The 21,495-nt window shown below is 50.8% G+C and overlaps 5 protein-coding genes across 5 annotated transcripts; 4 read left to right on the top strand and 1 right to left on the bottom strand.

Moving 5' to 3' along the window:
- Positions 1–6,522: 6,522 nt before the first annotated feature.
- Positions 6,523–7,502, bottom strand: COL26b_007025 (uncharacterized protein; the record flags this gene model as incomplete). The annotated part of the gene is made up of 2 exons (XM_053179833.1): positions 6,523–6,710; positions 7,322–7,502. The coding sequence occupies 2 exons, from the start codon at positions 7,500–7,502 to the stop codon at positions 6,523–6,525; spliced, it is 369 nt and encodes a 122-aa protein (XP_053036181.1).
- A 5,641-nt stretch (positions 7,503–13,143) lies between these two features.
- On the top strand, positions 13,144–13,525 carry COL26b_007024 (uncharacterized protein; the record flags this gene model as incomplete). The annotated part of the gene is made up of 2 exons (XM_053179832.1): positions 13,144–13,458; positions 13,493–13,525. The coding sequence occupies 2 exons, from the start codon at positions 13,144–13,146 to the stop codon at positions 13,523–13,525; spliced, it is 348 nt and encodes a 115-aa protein (XP_053036180.1).
- Positions 13,526–15,478: 1,953 nt separating this feature from the next.
- Positions 15,479–16,381, top strand: COL26b_007023 (uncharacterized protein; the record flags this gene model as incomplete). The annotated part of the gene is made up of 2 exons (XM_053179831.1): positions 15,479–15,575; positions 15,669–16,381. 2 exons carry the CDS (start codon positions 15,479–15,481, stop codon positions 16,379–16,381), a joined length of 810 nt encoding a protein of 269 aa, XP_053036179.1.
- A 1,036-nt stretch (positions 16,382–17,417) lies between these two features.
- Positions 17,418–18,028, top strand: COL26b_007022 (uncharacterized protein; the record flags this gene model as incomplete). The annotated part of the gene is made up of 3 exons (XM_053179830.1): positions 17,418–17,698; positions 17,768–17,892; positions 17,955–18,028. The coding sequence occupies 3 exons, from the start codon at positions 17,418–17,420 to the stop codon at positions 18,026–18,028; spliced, it is 480 nt and encodes a 159-aa protein (XP_053036178.1).
- A 974-nt stretch (positions 18,029–19,002) lies between these two features.
- COL26b_007021 (uncharacterized protein) lies at positions 19,003–19,917 on the top strand (the record flags this gene model as incomplete). Its single annotated transcript, XM_053179829.1, has 1 exon — positions 19,003–19,917. One exon carries the CDS (start codon positions 19,003–19,005, stop codon positions 19,915–19,917), a length of 915 nt encoding a protein of 304 aa, XP_053036177.1.
- Positions 19,918–21,495: the final 1,578 nt, after the last annotated feature.

Here is a 21,495-nt window from a genome sequence, read left to right as displayed (position 1 = left end):
TCCAACGGTGCATTCCCACAGCGACAGTGGAAACAGTCCTGAGGCTTTGGATGTCGCATCTTGCCTTGCGCTGAACGATGCCGGTGATCCTCATTCTCAAGAGGAGAATGAAGCAATCAACAACGACGGGCTGCAGTTTGAAGCCCTCGATGAAGTATCAAACGTTCTCTGGAACACCTTCGCTGAGTTTACGTGGCCAGAGGAGGTTTACGATCAGAGATACGTGACTGAGTCCGCTGTTTCCGAACGGTCTACGATGAGCGAAACAACGCAGCAACGAAGGCCAGAGTCCTTGTCTGAGCCACAGCAAAGACGTTCAGAACAAAAGATCAATTGCGAAACTCGTAATCATCTCAATCTTCTTTCAATGCCAGCACGACAAAAACGATTAATTCATCATTTTGTCACGTCGTTAAGCTCGAGACTTATGCTCATTGACAAACCTGATAATCCATGTAGGACTGTGTGGCTTCCTGTGGCCTTGGCGGGGTTGCTGTCCAACTCTTCGCATTCCGGACCGGGTATTGCTCTGTTTCATGCTGTTTGTGCTTTGGCAGCGTACAACCTTGCTGAACTTGGCAGTGGACCTCGTGATGAGGATCTCACACTTGCTATGAAGCATGACTATTTGGCTATCACGCATTTGCAGCATAGCCTTGATGGAAGCACAACGGGCGATGAGTTCGAGGTTTCCCTGGCAATGATGGCATGCGTTTCTATGGAGGCAGTGTCTGCGGTGCCTCGTCGGTGGCGGAATCACATGAAAAAAGGCCTGAAGCATTTTCAAAGGCTATTGACACGACAGTCTGTTTCGGAGGAGCTTCTACAAATGGCGTGGGCCATGACTTCCATGGCCGTGTTAAGCAATGTCATGGTCTCCGACGAGATCACAACTGATGCTGAAAACGACGAAGCTTTTCATGTGGCACAAGTTAGCGGCGGCATATCGCCAAGAGCCATTCGAAATCTTGCGGAGATCAACCAGATACACAAATTACGAAACAGATACGGCGAAAAGGAAGTAGATTCCTTCGAACTGAAGCTTTATTTAGACTTCCCTGCATCGAAGTCTGCATACACTGAAACAACCGAGGCCCTCATTCTTCAGCACATGGATAGAGCCTTCTACTATGCCGAACTTGTTCACTTCCAACGAACAGTAAAAGGCGCATCTCTCGACTCTGTAGAGGCACTCATAGATAACGGACTCAAAGAACTGGAGGCTATCAAGAAGGTATCTCATGGGAGCGCTGGCAGTATCATACTTTGGCCAATACTGGTTTTGGGATCCACCTGCAATATTCCCAGCTTACGAAACCGTGCCAACGATTGTTTTAATCAGCAAGCGAAGTTTGGCTTCAGGAATGTCACAGTGTTGCATGAATTGGTTCAGATAGTTTGGTCGAGGCGTGACAACGCGGCTATAACTTCAGACATTTCGTGGCAACAGGTCATTCAAGAGGAATCGTACGATGTCCTCCGGTTGTGACAGAAAGACCAAGCTCTTAGGCATTGAACCTCAACTTTTTATCAGCTAGTTTGTCTTCGGGTCAAACAGTTACTGATATCCAAATATATCAGTTTATGCTATTTGATTTCTTAGCTAGACGAACGGCTTCGGCAGTGACACCATCCCGACTGCAAGCCTCTCTGAAAAACCGGCTGCTCTTCCATACATCCGAATGCGTGCCGTATGCCTGTACTCCACCCTCGTCGAGCACAAGCACTCGATCAAATAATATTGCCACTCTCATGCGATGTGTGATCGCAACCATTGTGTAGCTCTTCAACACGTCCCTCGTCATGCCCGTGACGTTGATATCTGTCTGAACGTTCAAACACCCAAGTGTCTCGTCGAGTACACATACCCGTGGTTTATTCAGTAACACGGCGGCCAAAGCCAGCAGCCGGGCCCTCCCTGTTCCTTGAGCTACCTGCTCACCAGCTATCGTGTCGAGTTCCAGAGGTGGCTCATTCTGCAAGCCGGCCAGCAGATCCAAATCCGATAGTAGTCGAGATATCGCAGACGGAGAGTGAATGTGATTAGGATCAATCATCTCGCGAACAGTGCTATTGGGAAGCAGTACAGCGTCATGGGGGACTGCTGCAATGTGGGAGCGTAGCGTGTGAAGTGGTACGTCAACCATGGAGACGCTGTCCAAGGTTATGGTGCCAGTCGACGGGTCAAGGAGGCGCAGCAGGAGAGAAACGAGTGTCGATTTCCCTGCGCCAGTTGGGCCTACGACCGCAACGTGCATGCCGCTCGGTATGCTGAGAGATATATCGTGCAACGCCGTCGGAGCTTCTTTGCCGGGCTCCTGACGATGCGAAACACTCACATTCCGGAAGTCTAATTCTCCAGAGGCCGGCCATGACGCGTCATAAGCAATGCGGTACCTTGAAGCGCGTTCTGCCTCCCCTTCGCGAGGCATACTGGTAGCATAAGACGACAGACGCTCCACTGCGACCATGGACTGGAAGGCACTAGTAGAAAATCTCATGCCTTGTCTCAAAGACGGCGGCAGCACTAAAGCCTGGCTCATAATGAGACCAACAGTTGATGGTGATAGTGAAGCGGACGAAGCGACAACAAGAGCACCGGTCAGCCCAATAGTAGTAGCCACAATCGCGTCAAGTCTGACTTCAAGCCAGCGTAAATTTGCGGCGGCCAGAAGTCGAACGTCGCTCCATTCATTTAGCCGCTGGACCAAAGTTGACCGAGCCGACAATTCGATTTGATAGACCGAAATGGAGCTGGAGCCTTCGACGCTCTCACTAAATGCAGCATTAACACGAGCACGCAGTTCAGCCTCCTGACAGCGAGCAGCCTTGAGGCGTGGAGCATATCTGTGCATCATGGCAACGACTGCAGATAGACCCGGTAAGACGACAAGTAAAAGCTAAGAAAAAAATTCGTAAGTATTAACTACTCATGATGTGGTTGTCGCAGGACATACCTTGAATTCCATCGTGAGCATCAAGGCAACGCCACCAAGTAATCGTGCGAGATGAAGTGTAGCGTTGCGGGTGGCTTCTATCAACTCCCTGTCCGTTGTGTCCGCATCTTTTGAGAGACGGTCCATGATGCTACCAAGTAGAGAGTTTTGGAAGAACCCCATGGGTGCAGCAACGACTCGCCTCACCGATCGTTCCCACAAGCTATGGCTTGCATGTAACATCTTTGAGGTGATGTTAAGGCACAAGACATACGCTAGTAGCGCCTCGCCAAAACCAAACATAGCAAATAATGTCACTGACGCAAAGCCGGAAAGACCAAACCGGTCAGATGTCCATAAAGAAAGCCATAAAACGACAGCTGCAGCAGTGACTTGCCATGAAAAGACAATAACACCCACTATGAGCGCTGCCTTGGGTCCACCGCTAAGCCCTAGATAAAATTTAAAGGAGTCACGTCGTTTTGTGTCTTCATGAGATGGCAATGACTCCGACCTGCTCCTGGAATCTGCATTAGAGGCTTTCGTTAGAGCCTGCCGGGGAGAAGACTGAGCTTCCTGTGGTTGAGTTAAGGAGTTTTCCACAAGTTCTTCTCCCATATGGGATGGGAAATAGTCTTCAAGTTTACTTGGAGAAGTGAGCCAGGTAGCCTTTCCATCTTCGAGCCACAGTATCCGGTCACATTGGCGGGCCACCCAAGCCTGGTTCGTCGCGACAAATCGTGTGCGATCTTTTGCTAGGCCACAGAGACCGTATTCAAATACCGTCTTGCTAGTTGAAGGGTCGAGATTTCGAAGGCAATCATCAACAAGAACAATATCCGCATTCGAGTAAATCGCTCGGGCGATATTCACGCGCTGTGCCTGTCCACTTGAGAGACCTTGGCCGCCTGCTCCAACAACGGTGAGATCTCGCCGGGGCATGCGCTCGAGATCGGCCATAAGAGCACAAGTGTTGATGACCTTCCAATATCTGGCCTCATCAAACTTCTGGCTGAAAATGATGTTGCTCCGGATTGAGCCTTGTCTAATCCATGGTGTCTGGCTAGCCAAAGCCGCTTTTGAGCTGATACCCAATTCAAAGCTTCCCGTTTCGAGACACATTTGACTTGCAATAGCGTGCATCAGAGAGGATTTGCCAGACTCAGGGCGGCCGCAAACAGCTACAAGCTCCCCGTTCATAATCTGAACCTGGGTGTTGAAAAAGAGGTGGAAGTCATCAGCCGACGATCTGGCTGGCCAACTGAGAACAGTGTTTTGGGCAATATCAACCGCCCACTCTGCAGAGGTTGTTCTCATTTCGTGCGGTTCTTCCGTCACCAACCACATCTCGATCGCGCGGCATCCGACAAGGAGATCCTGCAACTGGACTGCTGCCTGTGCCGCTCGGTTGACGTGCGGCTTGAGAGCCAAGAAGAGAGCAAAGGATGAGAAAGCTTTCGCTGGATCTGGCACACCCTCATGGAGAGTATCATACAGAATGAGACTTGCCATAGAGGCTAAAGTTGGCAACAATGCACACGCCGCTTCTAGCAGGGCTCGGTTGTGCCACAAACGGCTTGCCGTTACCAACTCAATAACTCTCATTCCGCACAACTTGTTCAAGACCATTGTTTGAGATGACCATCCCGCAAGCTTGATGCCTCGAATGCCTTGAATAACCTGTAAAGTACACGCAGCACGATGTCGACAGAATCCACTGAGGGCCTTCTGTTCATCCCAGATACGGAGGGACACGCGCGTGAAAATAGGTAGACCCAGGAGCAGTAGGACCATACCTCCTAGTGATGATGCGTCTACATTGGTGGCCAGCATAGGAATTGCGAGAAGAAAGCTAGCTGGTACAGTTCATATGGCGTTGATGCTGCTGATACAGTCTTCTATACGAGAGGCCTCCACCGATGCGAGGTTGAAAACGGTCCCGGAGTTCCATGCTTGTTCTTGGCCATCCTTGTTGCGATCATGTGGACTTCGAATTATATTGGTGGCTGATGAGGATGGCGGGGCCGAGAAGGCCTTGTTCATTATCATGTATGTGAGAGCAGCTTTAGCTTGGGCTCCAACACCTTCCAGCCTGTATCTTGAGGCGTTGATGAGTATACCGGCGGCCATTTGCGTGGCTGCCATAGTGGCCACCAGAGTATAGCTGTGCGAGATGCGTATGATGTGTGGTTTGTGAGCGTCTTGTGTACTACTCGATGTGGCGGGATCTGGATCCGTTGTTGGGTCGGCTAAAGCCACGAGAAGCCACCGTAGAATGATTGGCGGTATTGCGGACGTCAACATGGCTGCAAGCTCGATCAACCCGCCTAGAATCAAGCCGCTGCGAAGACATCGGAGAAGGCTTAGAGAAAGTCGACGGCCTCTCACTTGAGCCTTTCCTGAGTGTCCTGAACTCTCATGCCAACACTGTGAAAGCTGTAGTCCCAGGGGCTCTGCCTTATGCCAATCGGAAAGCATGCCCTTGAAACTACTGGCATCGTCCTTCTGATATTCTTCTTCCATGTTGGTATAATCAGCTCCATCTTCCTCATCCTTTCTGATGATATCAGGTGGCGGCGGCGCCCAAGAAAAGAGCATCATGCTGAACACCCGTCTCGCCTGGGACCACATCTTGAAATTAAGAGACGTGGCTTGCGTCGCAAATGGCGAATAGGTATGTGAAGGACTGTTGACGGGTACTCTTCAACACGAGCAATGAAAGAAAAGCCCATAATACGGTGTGAAGCGGTACCAGAATGTGTCGGTCTCAGGTCTATGGAGCTCATTGGCGTCGTCTGTCATGGACCCATCCGTCCGAACTCCGGCGGAAACGCGAGGATATCGCGGAGCCAGAAGGTCGGGTCGCGGGGCGCAGCAGCCAAGCCGTGGCCTATTGGTCTCGGGTCTGACTCGACATGAATGTTCCTGCCGACTGTGCCGGTAATCTAAGAGACTTTCCCAGACTATGACGATGCTCACCGTAGATTTCGGTTCTGGTTGAGCCCGTCCCATCCCACCGGCCGAACCGTTGCTTGTCCAAACCTTAGCAAATTTCACCATTGTGAGGCGAGCCTCAAGGCAGCGGGAACAGGCAAGTCCCTGAACCGTGTAAGGATCTGTTACAAGCTCCGGCGGCGCACAATTTCATCCCGTTTTCTTGAGCGAACTTCAACTGACAGGCCACGAGTAAGGATCAGCGAGATTGTTAGAACACGGAGAAAGCATCGCTTTGTGAACAAGGTTTACCAAGTAACGCACTAGATGTCCCAAGAGCATAGGCCATCGACATGTGGCTCTAGATTGGAGATGGTCATGTCGCAAAAGCGCCGTGTCAACGAAAAGATGTTCCCGTTGCATCCCGTGCCTTTGCCTGGATATTGGAGCCAACAAACGCCATATTTCACGTATAGTTCAATGTTTAATACAGGGTTGCTGAAGCATCACAATGCCCACACATTCCTCCGCCGGCCGGGAATCTAAATTTCTAACAGCGATTTATCTCCCTCTGTAATATCAGATAGGAGCGTTTGTAATCAAGCTATGATAACTGCCCAAACACAGCGCTGCGTACTTTTGCAACAACAACTTAAGGTTGTGAAACACGCTTGCCATACTTGTCGACGGGAATGTTCTCAGCCCTCACTCTTTTGATGACGCCCTTGATTGCTTCCCAGTCACGACACGTGTGTATTTCGTGCTGACCAACCAGCTTAGGGACGAAGTCATCGTGGCCAGGATAATGGATGAATTCAAATCGCTCCATGTTCATATTTCCTGCGCACATCGTGGCCTGCGATCCCTTAATTAGCATTACACTCAAGACTTCGATCACACGAATCATTCTTACTTGACGAAGACTCTCCAAGCAGTGTTCAATGTGCTGGCGCGTACAGACATCGTAGCCGCCGTCCAAGTCCAAAGCCAGCTTCATATACGTTGTGCGAATGCATACCTGGTCACCGACTTGTTAGTAAATGGCCCGCAAAGCATCGCGAATTGTCAAATAAGATCTCGTACCAAACAATGAAGCTGGTGGAAGACGTTCCAAGCAACAGGCTGCAAGCCTTCAGGTTGAAGTGCATCTTTATGGAAATAGTCGGGCAATCCGTACTTGGCTGGGTCGTTAAGCGCAACAAATGGTTTGCCAACTATCGAATTTGTGGTCAGCGATTGTTAGGAAGATGAACTTGGCCTCTCAAGGGTGGAACGCAAAGAGATGACCGGCTTGCAATGAGACTCACATGAGATGAGATCAAGCCATTTCTGGTTGGCTCCCGGAGCTGTGAAGTTGTACGAAGAGTCATGTTCAAACTTCTTACGGACCAGTGGCACTACCAGTTTGGTGTCAGTGGTATGCTATATCCAGCAACAGACTTCGAACATACCATCGGTGATGAAAGGCGCCTCATCGATTGTCGCCACGCCAAGTCCGGTGGCCGGATCAGCCTTCTTTGGCGACGGAACGCATGCTGTCTGTCGAACACCCAGAGAGAAGCCGTATGTGCCCAGAAAGAAGCCTACCGCCACCGAAACAATGCAGCACAGGAAAGTAGATATCATGAGCATGCGGTACCCAGAGTGAGTAAGTCTATTGGATGGCGGTGACATCTTGAGGCTACCTTCCCCATCCGAGCCCTCTTCGCTCTGATGCACCTCCGAATACTCAGTCTTGGTGTTGAATACCATTTTTTCAGATCATTTGACGAAAGGTTGGACAGAAAAGCTCATGGGCCACTAAGTAAGGCTGACATATACCCATCCTCTTTAATAGGACTCTGGAAACTCACCATAACACACAAATCATTCCATTGTCTCCTCCCGTACTTGGTTATGCCAAGTTTCTAAGTGGAGTCTGCCCCTCGCGTCTTCCATAGAGTTTTGCTTTGCGCCGTCTTCCTTGCAAGTGGAAGAAACTGGCGGTGTTTTACGCGATGCCGGTTGCCCTCGGGACTCGGGTGTCGTCGTAAATATCGCCGTGTCCGAAAAGTCCGGTCGGTCAGCTCAGGATTAAAGTTCGTTGACCGCTGTGACGAGTCATTTTGGCGGGACGATCAATGCTGTTCGCGCGTACTCGCGAAGACCAACTTTTGAGTTTTGCCTTTAGCAAGCGACCATACGAAACCGAGGAACTTGTGCAAAAGTGACCACGATACTTGGCCGGCCGTAAGCAGCTTGCAAGGGGATATGAGTAGGACGAACTATTGGACCCGATTTCCGCTCAGTCATCGTGACAGAGGAATATGTCGCGGGGAGGCTGGAATTATAGGGACACCCTCCCGGTGGGATACAGCCAGACAGACGTTCAAGTGCTATCTTCTGTCTTGGGAGCTCCATCATAGAAAGCCAATGCACTCGTCAAACGCGCAGACAGCTGGAATCTGGGACTCGCCTGTAGCACTCCATTCCAAAGCCTGCTGTCGCTGCAAGTTACTCACCTTTATCGTAGTTGATGCAGGCTAGCTCATGTTTGCTGAGCTCATTCAGCTATGTGCGCAACCTCATCCTCCGTTTTCTTCTTTGGGGACCAATCCCTGGCAGCGAGCACGTACGTCCAGGCGCTGAGGCATCTGCGCAAACGAGCCACACCATCATCAGCTTCTCTGCATGCCTACTCAAAGCTCAGACTGAACGACACTACGGACGAACTAAACCATGTTCTTGATTGGGCGGAAACGGTTGCGTCTGATCTGGGTTTACAAACAGATCCCATAGCATCTGCTCTTGTTCCCTGCATCTCGCAGCTTGGCTCTGTGATATTGTGAGTTGGTATCAAAATTCGGAAGGATGAAGACACTCCTAGTCGGTTCATTGTCACTGATAGATGAGTCTATTCTCACATGTCTGCAGGAAATGTCAGATCGATCCGAGCATTCTTCGTCACAACCAGCAAAGGGTATTTGTTGGCGAATGCGTTGGACTCATCCTGGCGTGCGCTGTTGCATCAGCCAAAGATGAGAGACACCTCGTTCAACTCAGTTCAGAGACACTGAAAATTGTGCGGCGTTTGACTGAGTTTGCCACTCAACGATCACGAGAAATTGAGGATCGCCCGGGCTTGTCATGGGCTGTTGCAGTTCAGCTGTCAGGACAGGACTGCGTGGATGCCCTGAAGTATTGCAAAGATTATACAGTGAGACATCTTTCTCTTTCCTCTATTTACATGCGTGTCTAAAGTTATCTGTATCTTTCTTGCGCCGACAATCGTTACGATGGGACATCCAATATTGATGACGTGTCCACCCAGGAGACACCTGCTCACAAGCGCGGATATCTGAGCTATGAGCTGGATGAATGGTCGGTCATTTCTGGGCCACCCTCGACTTTGCGTCTTCTCCGTTCGAGTGCCTTTGGTCATGTAACAAAGAAAGACTTGCCAATCTTTGCTGCGTACCACGCAGCACATCTTAGAGAACCACCGTAAGAGGACACCTTTCAAGCTCCAATGGGCGTATGGAGAGCGGTAGCTAAGCGCGTCATCGCCTGATTCTAGTTACGACGATATCCTGGGGTGTTCTCCTCTCTTGGGTGCGCCACTTTCACCCAGAGTGAGAATTCTGTCATCAAACACCGGTGAGGTGTTGCAATGCGGCTCATTGCGGGACGTATTTCGACAGGCAATCCGTGACATCCTGCAGCGTCCGTCACGTCCATCTACAGTTATTGGGACGTTGATAGATTTCTTGAAACCAGATACTTCTATCCCAAAACTTTACACTTTTGGGCCGGCAGCTCAGTGGAATGCATTTTATCATCGTCTGACAGCCAATGGTCGCCAAGTCCAAACGATCTCTGGACTTAGCCTCGACCGTCGCCGACACGAGATAGAGGACCGAAATTACAAAGTGGAAGACAGTCATCAACAGAGCCGACAAGATTGCGAGGACGATGATGAACACAACCTGATTGCTATCACGGGCTACTCCGGCAGATTTCCCGGGGCTGAGAGTGTCGACGAGTTGTGGCAAGTTCTTTGCGTAGGCCGCGACACATCAAGTCACGTACGTATACATGTAAGCAACAAATACTGCTTGGTCCAGCATGCTGACGAAACTTTAAGATGCCACAGGAAAGAGTCTCTGGAACATACAGTTCGGCAATGCCAACTGGATGCTTCATTGATAGAGCAGGCCACTTCGACAGGCAATTCTTCAATATGTCCGGTAGAGGTGCATTGCAGACAGACCCGTCGCAGCGCCTTCTACTACTAACCACCCAGAAGGCCTTGGATATGTCAGGATACAATCCATCTATTCATACAAAACACGTGGGTACTTTTGTCGGACAAGCTACAGACGACTGGCGTGAACACAACATGGCACAGGATGACCCCTATTATGTGACCGGAGGCATGCGTGCATTCGGTCCGGGGCGTCTGAATCACTTCTTTGGATGGGATGGCCCATCACTGTCTGTTGACACTGCATGCTCTTCGAGCGCCATGGCTGTAGATCTCGCCATTCAGTCTCTCCGAGGAGGCAAATGCGATATGGCAATTGCTGGCGGCGCCAGTATCATCTCAGGTGCTGCAGATACAGGCATGTACGCCGGCCTTGGTTGCGGTGGCTTCCTGGGTGCCTCAAATACAGCCTGCAAGACTTTCGATGCCGCAGCAGACGGCTACACTCGGGCTGAAGCAGTCGTTGTTGTGGTTCTCAAGCGCTTAAGCGATGCTCGTAGAGACGGTGACATTGTACACGGTGTCATCAGGGGTATTGCCACAAATCACTCAACTGACACCAATCCCATCATACGCCCTTCTACAGAGGCCCAAAAGTCATTGTTGCGCCAGGTTCTCCAACAGTCTTTAAGGTATCCTGCAGACGTGTCGTATGTCGAGGTGCACGGGTCGGGCACTCAAGCTGGCGATCGTGCTGAAGTTGAGGCGGTGGCAGCTGTCCTTGGCGGCCGCCAGCGCCGCCGCAGTAGTGTGCTCAACGGCTCGTCTAGAAAACTACGGATTGGCAGCGTCAAGGCCAATATCGGACATAGTGAAGGTGCGGCTGGCATTTCAGCACTCATCAAGGCGCTGCTGATGATTCGTCATGGTCAAATACCTCCACACATTGGGGTCAGAACAACTGCAAACCATCATTTCCCTGATCTGGACAAGCTGGACATTTCTATCAATTTGAGGCAGGAGTCTTTGATACCAGAAGAGGAAGGGGAGAATTATCAAGCCCCCGCAAACATCATTATCAACTGTTTTGGGGCAGCCGGTGGAAACACCAGCATGTTGGTCGAAAGCTTTACGAATAACAAAAGCCTGGCTGAAGAGGACTTCAACCAACGACAGGCCAAAACGACCGAACAACATCTCCGAGTTGTGACAGTTTCGGGCAAGACTCCTTCTTCTCTCCAGGCCAATAGTCTGAGGCTACTTGAGTTTCTGGATGAGAACCCCACGACTCCCATCAATAACCTCTCTTACACTGCATGTGAGAGGCGGGGCCATTACCCATACCGGACTGCATACACAGCTAAAGACACCATCGACCTGGCTAGGCAGCTGGGAGATGGCACGGAAGCAAATGATCAATCATCAGCTCAGTCATCTCGGCCATCACAGCCTCCAAACGTTGTTTTTGTGTTTTCTGGACAGGGTGGAAAGGTGGCCGGTGCTGCCCAGCAATTGTTCGGCCATAACGACATTTTCAGGCGAGCCATTTGCGATTACAGCCAATTGTGCGACTCGCTGGGCTTTTCTGGCGTACTCGATCACCTTACTTCCCCAGAATCAGAATCGACCTCGTTGAGTCCAGTATTGGAGCAGGTTGCACTCCTCGTGTTCGAGCTTGCTCTCTGCAAAATGTGGCAGGCTTGGGGCATCCGGCCCTCAGTCGTACTTGGCCATAGCCTCGGAGAATACGCGGCGCTTCATCTGGCTGGCATTCTCTCTGCTTCAGATACGATCTGGCTCGTTGGAGCTCGTGCTGGTCTGGTGCCAAAGTTTTGCAAGACCGATACGAGACGCATGCTTGCTATCTTTGCCGGAGAGAAACACCTTATTCCCTTCATAAAGGACTGTCCCGTAGAAATATCTTGCAAGAACTCGCCTTCACAGACGGTTGTTGGCGGGTCTGTTGACGACATCTTGGCGCTGAAAAGTCGTCTTCAGAAGCAGAATATCAAGAGTGCTCTGGTGGGAACACCATACGCCTTCCATACCGGTCAAATGGACAATATCCTGGAAAGCTTGCGATGCAGCGCTCAACAGGTCTCGTTCCAAAATCATCCACAACTCAGGCTTGTGTCGACTATGACAGGATCACGTGTGGACTCCTGCCCGTCCTGGTCGGAGCATTTGGTAAAGCATACTCGCCAGCCAGTCCTTTTTGCCAAAGCTATCCAATCTGCAATCGACTTGAACCCGGGCCGGAATACCATTTTTGTGACTATCTCACCAACACGAATATGCAAAGACATGACCGCTGCTAACATCAGTCCAACTGGCGGATATCTGGCGGAAGTACTTGATGCGATGGGTACTAGTACTCATGGGTGCATTGACGATATCGCTTTCGGCTTGGCGAAGATCTACAATGCTGGGGTTGACATCAACTGGAGCGCCTATCACAAATCAATGAAACAAGCCGGAAGGCTGCTGGAATTGCCATCTTACGCATTCGACTTCAAAGATTTCTGGATTCCCCTTCACCAAAAGCGGTCTATCTCTTCATCGCCGATGTCGACTTCACGATCATCGTCACCAACAACCATCAACACCCCTACCACAGATGAAAATGATGAAGATCACTGCCTCAGGGTAATGCGCAAGACGAATCTTCAGGAAGGACCCTTCAGGAGCCTCATACTCGGCCATGTGATACGAAACAAGGCCATCTGTCCTGCAGGCGTGCTGATTGACATGGCTTTCGACGCCGCGACACAGCTCATAGGCGGAGTCTCCAGACTTGACACTGTTGAATTGAGGTCATTGTGTCTGAAGGCAGCTGTCACAATACATGACGAAGTGCGTGTCAACCCAGTTCATATTCTTCACACTACTGTGGAGAAGGTCAGAGGGGTTCCAGAATACGCCGTGACCTTCTCAGGCGAACGTGGAGTACACCACGCAAGTTGCTTTGTGCGGACGACAGGAAATCTTAACGTTCTTGGTGCCGAGACTACAGCAACTTCTCTCCTCCGAGCAGTATCTCGTATGACTCGCCTGCGAAATAACACGGATGCGAACCGCCTCACACGGACAATGATCTACAAGATGTGGGCACCAGTCATGCATTATGCCCCGGAGTATCATGTCCTTCAGGATATCGTCCTGTCGTCAGTCGGCTACGAAGCTTCCGCAAAGCTCATGACAACAGCGAGGGAGCCAGGCAAGCAGGCATTCATGTTGGATCCCGTCTGGCTAGATGGTGCGATGCAAGCTGCTGGCTTCACAGTGAACATGAGCGTCAGCGCTACTCCTGGAGCGGTGTATGTTCTGAACGAGTGTGCAAGCATCCGCTTCTGGGAGGCTCCGGTGTACAACAATGTCTACACCTGCTATGTAAAGGGAGAGTCGGTGAGCTCAGGTGACGTTATCATTAGCGTTACAGTTTTCGACGAGGAGCACGATCTGCGCCCAGTAGCTACTATAACTGGCATGCTGTTTCACAGGCTCAAAGGCAAGAGTGAACCAAAGCCAGACTTATTCACAGGTTCTATCAACACGACCGAGAGAATTGACAGGCTGTCGAATTTGACCCAGGTCACTGCGCCCTCGACAACGGCGGCCTTGAACAGAACTTTGTCATTCAACGGGTCGAACAATAGGTCCAAGCAGACAAAGTCAAACAACCGGAATGGACAGCTTCGTACGCTCATCTCGATTCTTGCCAAAGAGACTTATACCGACCTCGCAGAGATTGAAGAAGAAACTTCACTGGCAGACCTGGGTGTGGACTCTTTGGTGGCGCCCACTGTGGCAGATGCCATTAGAATCCAGCTAGGGATCGAAGTGCCGTTGATATCGTTGCTCGAGGCGCAAACGGTCAATGATCTCTCGGCAATCTGCTTCAATCTAATGTCAACAGACGTGGACGGGAGGACCGAGCCAGGAAGTCATCTCGGAGGGATTGTTGTCGGGCAAAGTGATACACACGGCGCTCACCGAGATGCAGCCGCAACGGTCTCCGCCAGCAGTACCGACCTTTCAAGCAGAATTTTGCTGTTGCAGGGCTCCAGTCGTTTCACACGCTCCTTATTTCTGCTTCCGGATGCCTCCGGGAGCAGTTCTGTGTACGCAGGCCTTCCACCGCACCTGTCCGCCCAGACCAGCACTGGCATCTATGCTCTGGAGTCTCCATTTTATGGTATGAGCAGCTTTCCTCGCATTTCTATGGAGAGGTATTGCTCCATTCTGGTCGAAACAATTCGTCGCTTCCAACCCTCGGGACCTTATTTGGTCGGGGGATGGTCAATTGGTGGCCGCCTCGCCTACGAGTGTGCGAGGCAACTCATGCAACAGGGAGAAACGGTTGCTGGACTGCTTCTCATTGAGTCATACGCGGAACTCACGTCGGAGCTCTCTTGCAGCCCCAACGCAATCTCCTTGGATCATCTTGAGGCAACAGGCTTCCTCGAATGGTCTGGAGGCCGAACGAATGCCATGCCAGAGTGGCAAAGAAACCACATGCTGCATCTCATACTCATGAATAGCGCTTACAGCCTCCCGACTTTGGGCATGGACGCGAACAACAACTCGGTACCAGTGCAGCTGGTATGGTCCGCCTATGGAAATTTCGATCTCTTTCCAACGAAAGTCTTGGAGAAAAGACACGAGATGGAAGACGTTGTCACGAGAAAAAGTGACAGATCTGATCAAGATCTCTGGTTGAAAGAACCACGATCAGCAGATGTCACGGCCAACCTGACTGAAAAGTGGCGACTACTGACAGGACCGGTTTTGCGTCAAAGTACTGTCGAGGGAGACCATTTCGACATTATGATCCCCAGTACACGAGAAGATTTGGGAGCTGTAATGTTGCAGGCTTTGAAGTGGTTTCAAGGGGACGCGTAGCAGATGATTTAGATAAGAAAGAGTCCGAGAATATGCGAAATTATTCCAAGCATGTCGGATTTCATGATGTCCAAAGGAATGCCGCTGTTTCTCTTTTCGTCCTTTTCCACAGGCATCGTCATGATTTTGTAGATCTAAAGCCTATCTCAGGAGAGTAGCAACAAGCCTGCTCCTCGGCATCTTTTTTCACAGAAGAAGGGGTGTAGACTCTTCTGCTGGAGACACGCCCGCATCCGAGCTGATGGATCAGCATCAAATTGAGTTCAGCTCCAGGTTCCGACGTTTTAGACTTTCCGTACTGCCTCGGGACGAATACGAGTCAGCTATATGTGTGACAATAATGCTAGGTCATGCCCCTGTTGTAGTGGAAAGCTTGTCCGCACTATCCGGCACGCGCCGGTGGGCTTCAGCTAAGGAAGTGAACGACGAATGACAGGGTAGTGGACGAAATAAAGACCAAAGGGCCACGAATCGATTCAACACATCGATTTCAACAGCAAAGTTGGCTTCAAAAGACGCAACGATGTCACAAAAAACGCGCCTCGTTGACTCCGTCCAAAAGACAAGGACGCGCCCAATGCGGCTGCTCCTTCTTGGTCTCCCACGGACTGCGACAGAATGTGAGTGATCCAGTTAGCGAAGTTCATCCCAATCCTCACCCAGTTTTTGACTTTCAACTCTGATGATCGTTGGATACTAATTTCAACGAACAGCCCTCAACAGCGCTCTGGAAGAACTCGGCTACAAAGTCTTTTCATTCCAGGCCATGTGGCCGAATTGGAAAGAGAGCATCCCACTCTGGACCGAAGCCATTGAAGCCAAGTATCATGGCCGCTGTAAGCCTTACGGCCGTGAAGAGTTTGACAAGCTGCTCGGGGATTACGACGTCGTGAAGTGCCCTCACGCCTTGCTCTTTGCCGAAGATCTCGCCGCTGCTTACCCAGAAGCACGGATCATCGTATCGAAACGCGACTATGAGCCGTGGCGTGCGTCAATGGAAAAGACCGTATTCAAGCTGCGCCGGTCCCTTGTCTTCCGCCTACTTCATCCTTTGGACCCATTTCGCGCCGCATGGTGGCCGTTTTTGCGCCTCATCATGGACACGGCTTACGGAGGCTGGGCCGAGGCAGAGCCGGGACGGAAACCGTACGACGAGCATCATGCCCGCATCGAAGCCATTACGCGCGAGACTCCGGAAAGGATGCTTGTATTCTCAGGCCCGAAGGATGGATGGGTTCCACTGTGCAAGTTTCTCGACGTGCCGGTGCCCGAGACGCCATATCCGTGGACGAACTCGGGAGCAGACTTCTTTGAGAGGCAAGGCCACCGAGCAGGCGAGCGATTGTTGTTGCAGAAGCTGTTGGGGAGGCTAGCAGTGGTAGCAGGTATTGGAATGGGGGTCTACTGGTACATGAAACGACCATAGGTAGACATATGCCAGCATGATACATCTAGAACTGTAAATATAGCATGGTAGTATTTTCTTAACATTTTGCAAGATTTCTGATACTAATGTATTTTACGCAGATCTGAACTGACGAGTCTCCTCCGCACCAGTAGAGGACGAAGCACTGAGGTGGACAACTCGTTGAACTTAACGAGTCCGAGTGGCTGGAATCAAATATACCGCGGAGAAGCCCGTGCTTGACATCTCCTGGTTGACTGTTCTCTCTATTACGCTTATTTGAGCTTTCAAGCGGAGAAGGGATTAACATCAGTATTTTGAACCCACTTTCACCACATCGGCAATTCCTTCAAAAAGTGCAGTCTAGTATCAGGGACATTGTGACCTCGGTCAAAACAGAAACTTGGTTTGAACCATGGTAATTTCTCACCACTTTGCGTCTCCGGTCTTTTGTCATCAGAAACTAATAAAGTGCTGGGGGTGGCAATGCCCTCAGGAAAACCAGTAGGTCTCTGTGTAGCACGAAACAAACAGCCTCCAAATAACACCCGAGGAAATCCTAGAGGTCCTGTACTACATTAGTACACAAACTGCATATTGTTATGAAAGCCATAATGAAATGGTTGTCGTACAAGAAACGCACGATTGCCTTGAATTTATCTCGAGACAAAGATATTCGCGATTTGGGGCCGTAAACCAAGCCACTCACTTCCTGTTTCGTAGTTTGATTAAGAAGAAGCCCCGCAAAGTGGCGCCTTCTCCCGTCAGGAATGTTATAATTTTCGTCTCCAATGATCACTTGACTGACAAACGAACTTCTGACCTCGATCTGATTGCTTGTATATCAGGAAAGTACGGCCGTGACTGCCCTTGCCATTTCTTTGCCCGTGAAATGGCTCGCTGCTGCTTCTTTTGAAACAAACTTCACTTTCGAAGGTAAACGTCAGTTTAAATATCTTTCAACGATCGCCGCTTATCCTCTCGGGACCTCCCTGCAGATCTACTGCTTTCCCACCCCTTACCGTACTAATACACTCTCGTCACTGGATCAGTCAAGATGAAGTTCGCCTCCGCCGTTACTAACCTCGTTGTCGCCTTCGTTGCTGGCTCCGCCGCCGCCGACATCGTGCCAGGCAACCCCGCCGGCGGCTGGTTCAAGAAGAGTTGCAAGGATTATAAGTTGACTTTGCGTCCGAAGGGGGGTGAGGGCAATGGCAATGGACAGCTTGTTTCCCTCGAAGCTTCATGCCGAGCCAGAGATGGCACTTACAAGGATAACACGCTCGATCTCGCGCTCTGCATTGGCAACTTCGATGGCCAAATGGGATGGCGAAAGTTGTTAGTTCTCTCCTCTCTGATTTTCAATCCATTGGTTGCAACCTCTCTAATGCGGTAAATTGTTTTCAGGGGCCTCTTCGACGACGAATGCGGACACTGCAAGATCGTCGACCAGGAGAAGGATCAGTATGACATGGAATGCCTCTGCAAGTCAGTCAGTCAGTTTAAGGACCCGACGAGCACCATCAATCTCAGTAAGTATCATTCGCTCTGTTAACCCGTGATTGTTACGCTCATTGCTAAAACTGTCTGTCAGACGGGAAGATCCGTAACGAGGACGGTATCCTCTGGTGCGGCTATCTCTCGAGCGAATACCAGCCACCTGCGTAGTGGAAAGAGGTGATGGACTAGGTATCTATGAGCATGAAAAGGAAAGCTTGCAGTGTCGATGGCGGCAATGGCTTCAGCAAACAATAGGTTCATACTAGCACCAATCCACATCGGACGTCAACGGTCAATTTGGGCTGCTATGCAATTGCAATAATTAGTCTACGGCTTTAATGTCAGCTTCGCAAGTTGCACGCAAAAACCCTTGGGCGTAATGATGGGTAGCAATCAACTTCATTTGATCCCACGGCATCATTCTGTCATTACTATGTGACCCAATATTTGCTTGACAGCGTCAAATGTGGCTGACATGAACATTCACTTCCCAAAAGCACCAATCCATGGGAGCCAATTATGCATAATGCCGGAGTGTGGCTTTCGCGGACTTTGATATTTCCGAAAGGCCGCTATTCGTGGATAGTGGAGTTGATATTCCAGGGATTATCGCATCGTAGGCCGTGAAGTTCAACTGTCGGGACTTCGGTGTTTGCCCGTATGGCGGGGCATGTGGGAGCCGATGAGACTCGTTCACGAGTCGGTGTAGACGGACAATCGTTTGCGTGATGAACGGATCTAAGAATTGCTACCCCGCATCAAGAGCTATATTTACTGGAATCGCCCATTGCCTAATCTCGTTCCAGTCTGTTGGATTTGCTGGCCTCGTAAACGATCACAGGAGCATTATTTACCCTTCACTTCGTTCATTTCTTGATAAACCTCCTTCAAGATGGAGTATGATACTAGAGAAAAGATAGCGCCATTGGGCGTCCTGTCGTACGTACATATGCCTGCTATGGCCAACTCCTCTGAGCTATGAAACTAATTGAATCATTGTCTAGAACCGAATTTGAAGAGGTTCGTACACAGGTCCTCCAGTAACCTAATCGCCAGTAACAACATCCTCACCGTTTGATCAGCACATGAAGGCGCACCCCTTTCCTCCTCTTGCGCCCCCAAGTGCCGAACTTCGATCCGCGATGGAAGCCCAGCGAATCGCGACACAGCAACCAGACACGAGTACCGAGTACTCCGTCAAGATCACCATGCGAGATCGCTTCTCCTCTGAAGCTCGCGTCCACAAGCCATCTGCGGAAGGGAAACATCCGCTTCTAGTACTGCTGTTTGGCGGCGGCTTCATGTTCGGTGACTGCGACCAGTTGAGCCCGTATGCCCGGCTCGCCACGAAGCTTTTGGGTGTTACTGTAATCAACTTGTCTTACCGCCGGGCCCCGGAACACAAGTTTCCCACTGCACCAAACGACATTTGGGATGGGATTCAGTGGATCACGAAGAACGCGGAGACGCTCCAGGTTGACCTGGCGGCAGGATTTGTGATAGGAGGCGTCTCGGCGGGAGGAAACTTGGCCGCGGTCACGACGCAGAAGGCACTCGACGAGGGACTGAGTCCTCCCGTCACCGGGCTCTGGCTTGGCGTTCCATGGACTCTCGAACCCGAGGTGGTCCCCGAAAAGTACAAAGACGTCTTCTTCTCCAGAGAACAATGCGCCGGGGCTCCTGGACTGAACCAGCAGGCTATGGACATGTTCAACGTCGCCTATGAGCCTGGTCTCAAGTCCCGAGACTTTTCTCCGTTCAACGCCCAAAATCCGCATCATGGAATGCCGCCAACATACATACAGGTCAGCGGTGCAGATCCCCTCAGAGATGATGGCCTCATCTATGAGAGGGCGTTGAGGGAGGCGGGGGTGGAAACCAAGTTGATGGTATACCCAAACATTCCTCATTTGTTTCCCGACTTCTTCCAGCTCAAGGCATTCCAAGACTTTCATTTCGACATCTTGAGTAGCTGGGCCAGTCTATTTAAGAAGAGCGTTGCAGCAGAGGAGATCAGGCACGCGCTGGCCAACAGCCCGTTTGCTTCCATTAGTTAGCTTGTACGCGGGAATTGATGCCGAGTTCACCGTTGCGTATTGACATATGTGGATAGTCTGGGGGATTCGAGACTGTAATCGAACGTTGTGCAATATATTCAACTCACTGTGAATAATAGCATAAGTGACATCAAAACAATACTGCTCTCCGCATGACCTGTTTACTCGGATAATAGAACCAACCTATCTTGTAGGTAGGCGCGTTAGGTTTGGCTGTCTGTGTATGTCAGTTGAAAAGCTCCTGCCAAGTTAGGTTGCGAACGTGACAAAACGGAAGGAAATCGACCGTTGGGCGACTTCCATCTACAAAAGGTTCTTGGATTATACATTCATAAGGAATGGAAGGTGCAAGGCTGCAGCTTCCTTCCAACATTCAGGTTTACCACTACCGCCCAGCGACAAGATCTGATCGAGAGACATCGTAAAAATTAATTTGGCTCCAAAACATTTCACGGTTGATAACAGCGCGCGAACCTACTCCGGGATGTCATCCTCCAGCCACGTTCCGACCAAGGCGAGACTATCAGTCGACCCCTGACGCTCCTGTACAAAAAATGCCAACTTGCCAAGACCGTCGACATCACGAAAAAGATGGTACGCGAGAAGTCAATTTGAACGACCTCAGGAGCCGGATTCGGCCTGGACGGTCCTCAGCGTTGGCGGCCACAGACTACACTCGATACATGCTATGTTCCCCAGAAGGATCGATCCTGGATAAAGACAACAAGACTGACACACACCGAGTCGGCTGATCAATGTTCTTGCCTCCAGTCAATTATGCAAGGGCATCCACATAATTCGACCCAACGTCTTCCTCGCCACGAGCTCCAGTCCCAACCGACTGCCCCTTTTTGACGAAATTTCAACGACACTTCGGACACTTGCCGCCACGACCAAAGCTGTGCACTAGCCATTGTTGGCCCGAGGTCAGTATTGCCACTCGCTTTCGTTCTTTCGCCTTCACGATGGAGTCGCTGGTATTAATGCCCAGCAGTATTTCGCCGTCCGGCCCGACGCCGTAAGGCTACCGCGAGTCGGCAAGGCACTGCCTCGGCAGTTTGGCTCGATACCCTGCCACCGAGACCGAAGCCTTGCCAACAGGCACTCATTGCTCGGCGTCTCCGCACCTGGCTGGACCACTTCGACCTGCAGCTTGATGTCGCTGCTGGAGATGGGGTCGGCACCCAAATGAACGGCAACATGGGGCGATCCTGCGGACGGGGGATACTACGCAGTGGAGATGGCCACTAGGAACGATGATCGATTGACCGGTCAGCCGATCGGTGAACGTGTTTTTCCTCAGGAGACGTGGAACCGTCGCCAATGACTGCGCTTCATGTCTGCATGCCGAGCTCATCGCCGCCCGCTTCGAACGCACGCAGGGTACAGCACCCCCTGGGCCGCCTCCAACCGACGGACAAGTTCGTGAAAAATATGCCGACGATTCCAACAACTTCACGATTCTTTATTTATCCACCAGAGTCACAACCAAATCTGATAACCCAGCGCAATCCGACAGTGGCTTACCCTTCGCCGACGAGGCCATGTCGCTCGCCGAAGAGGGCTGGCTGGATCTCG

This window comes from Colletotrichum chrysophilum (genome assembly GCF_026319265.1).
Source record: "Colletotrichum chrysophilum strain AFK26 chromosome Unknown scaffold_55, whole genome shotgun sequence".
Classification (NCBI taxonomy): Eukaryota; Fungi; Ascomycota; class Sordariomycetes; order Glomerellales; family Glomerellaceae; genus Colletotrichum; species Colletotrichum chrysophilum.
The sequence above is the reverse complement of the archived record's forward strand: the minus strand, read 5'-3'. Positions and strand labels throughout refer to the sequence as shown.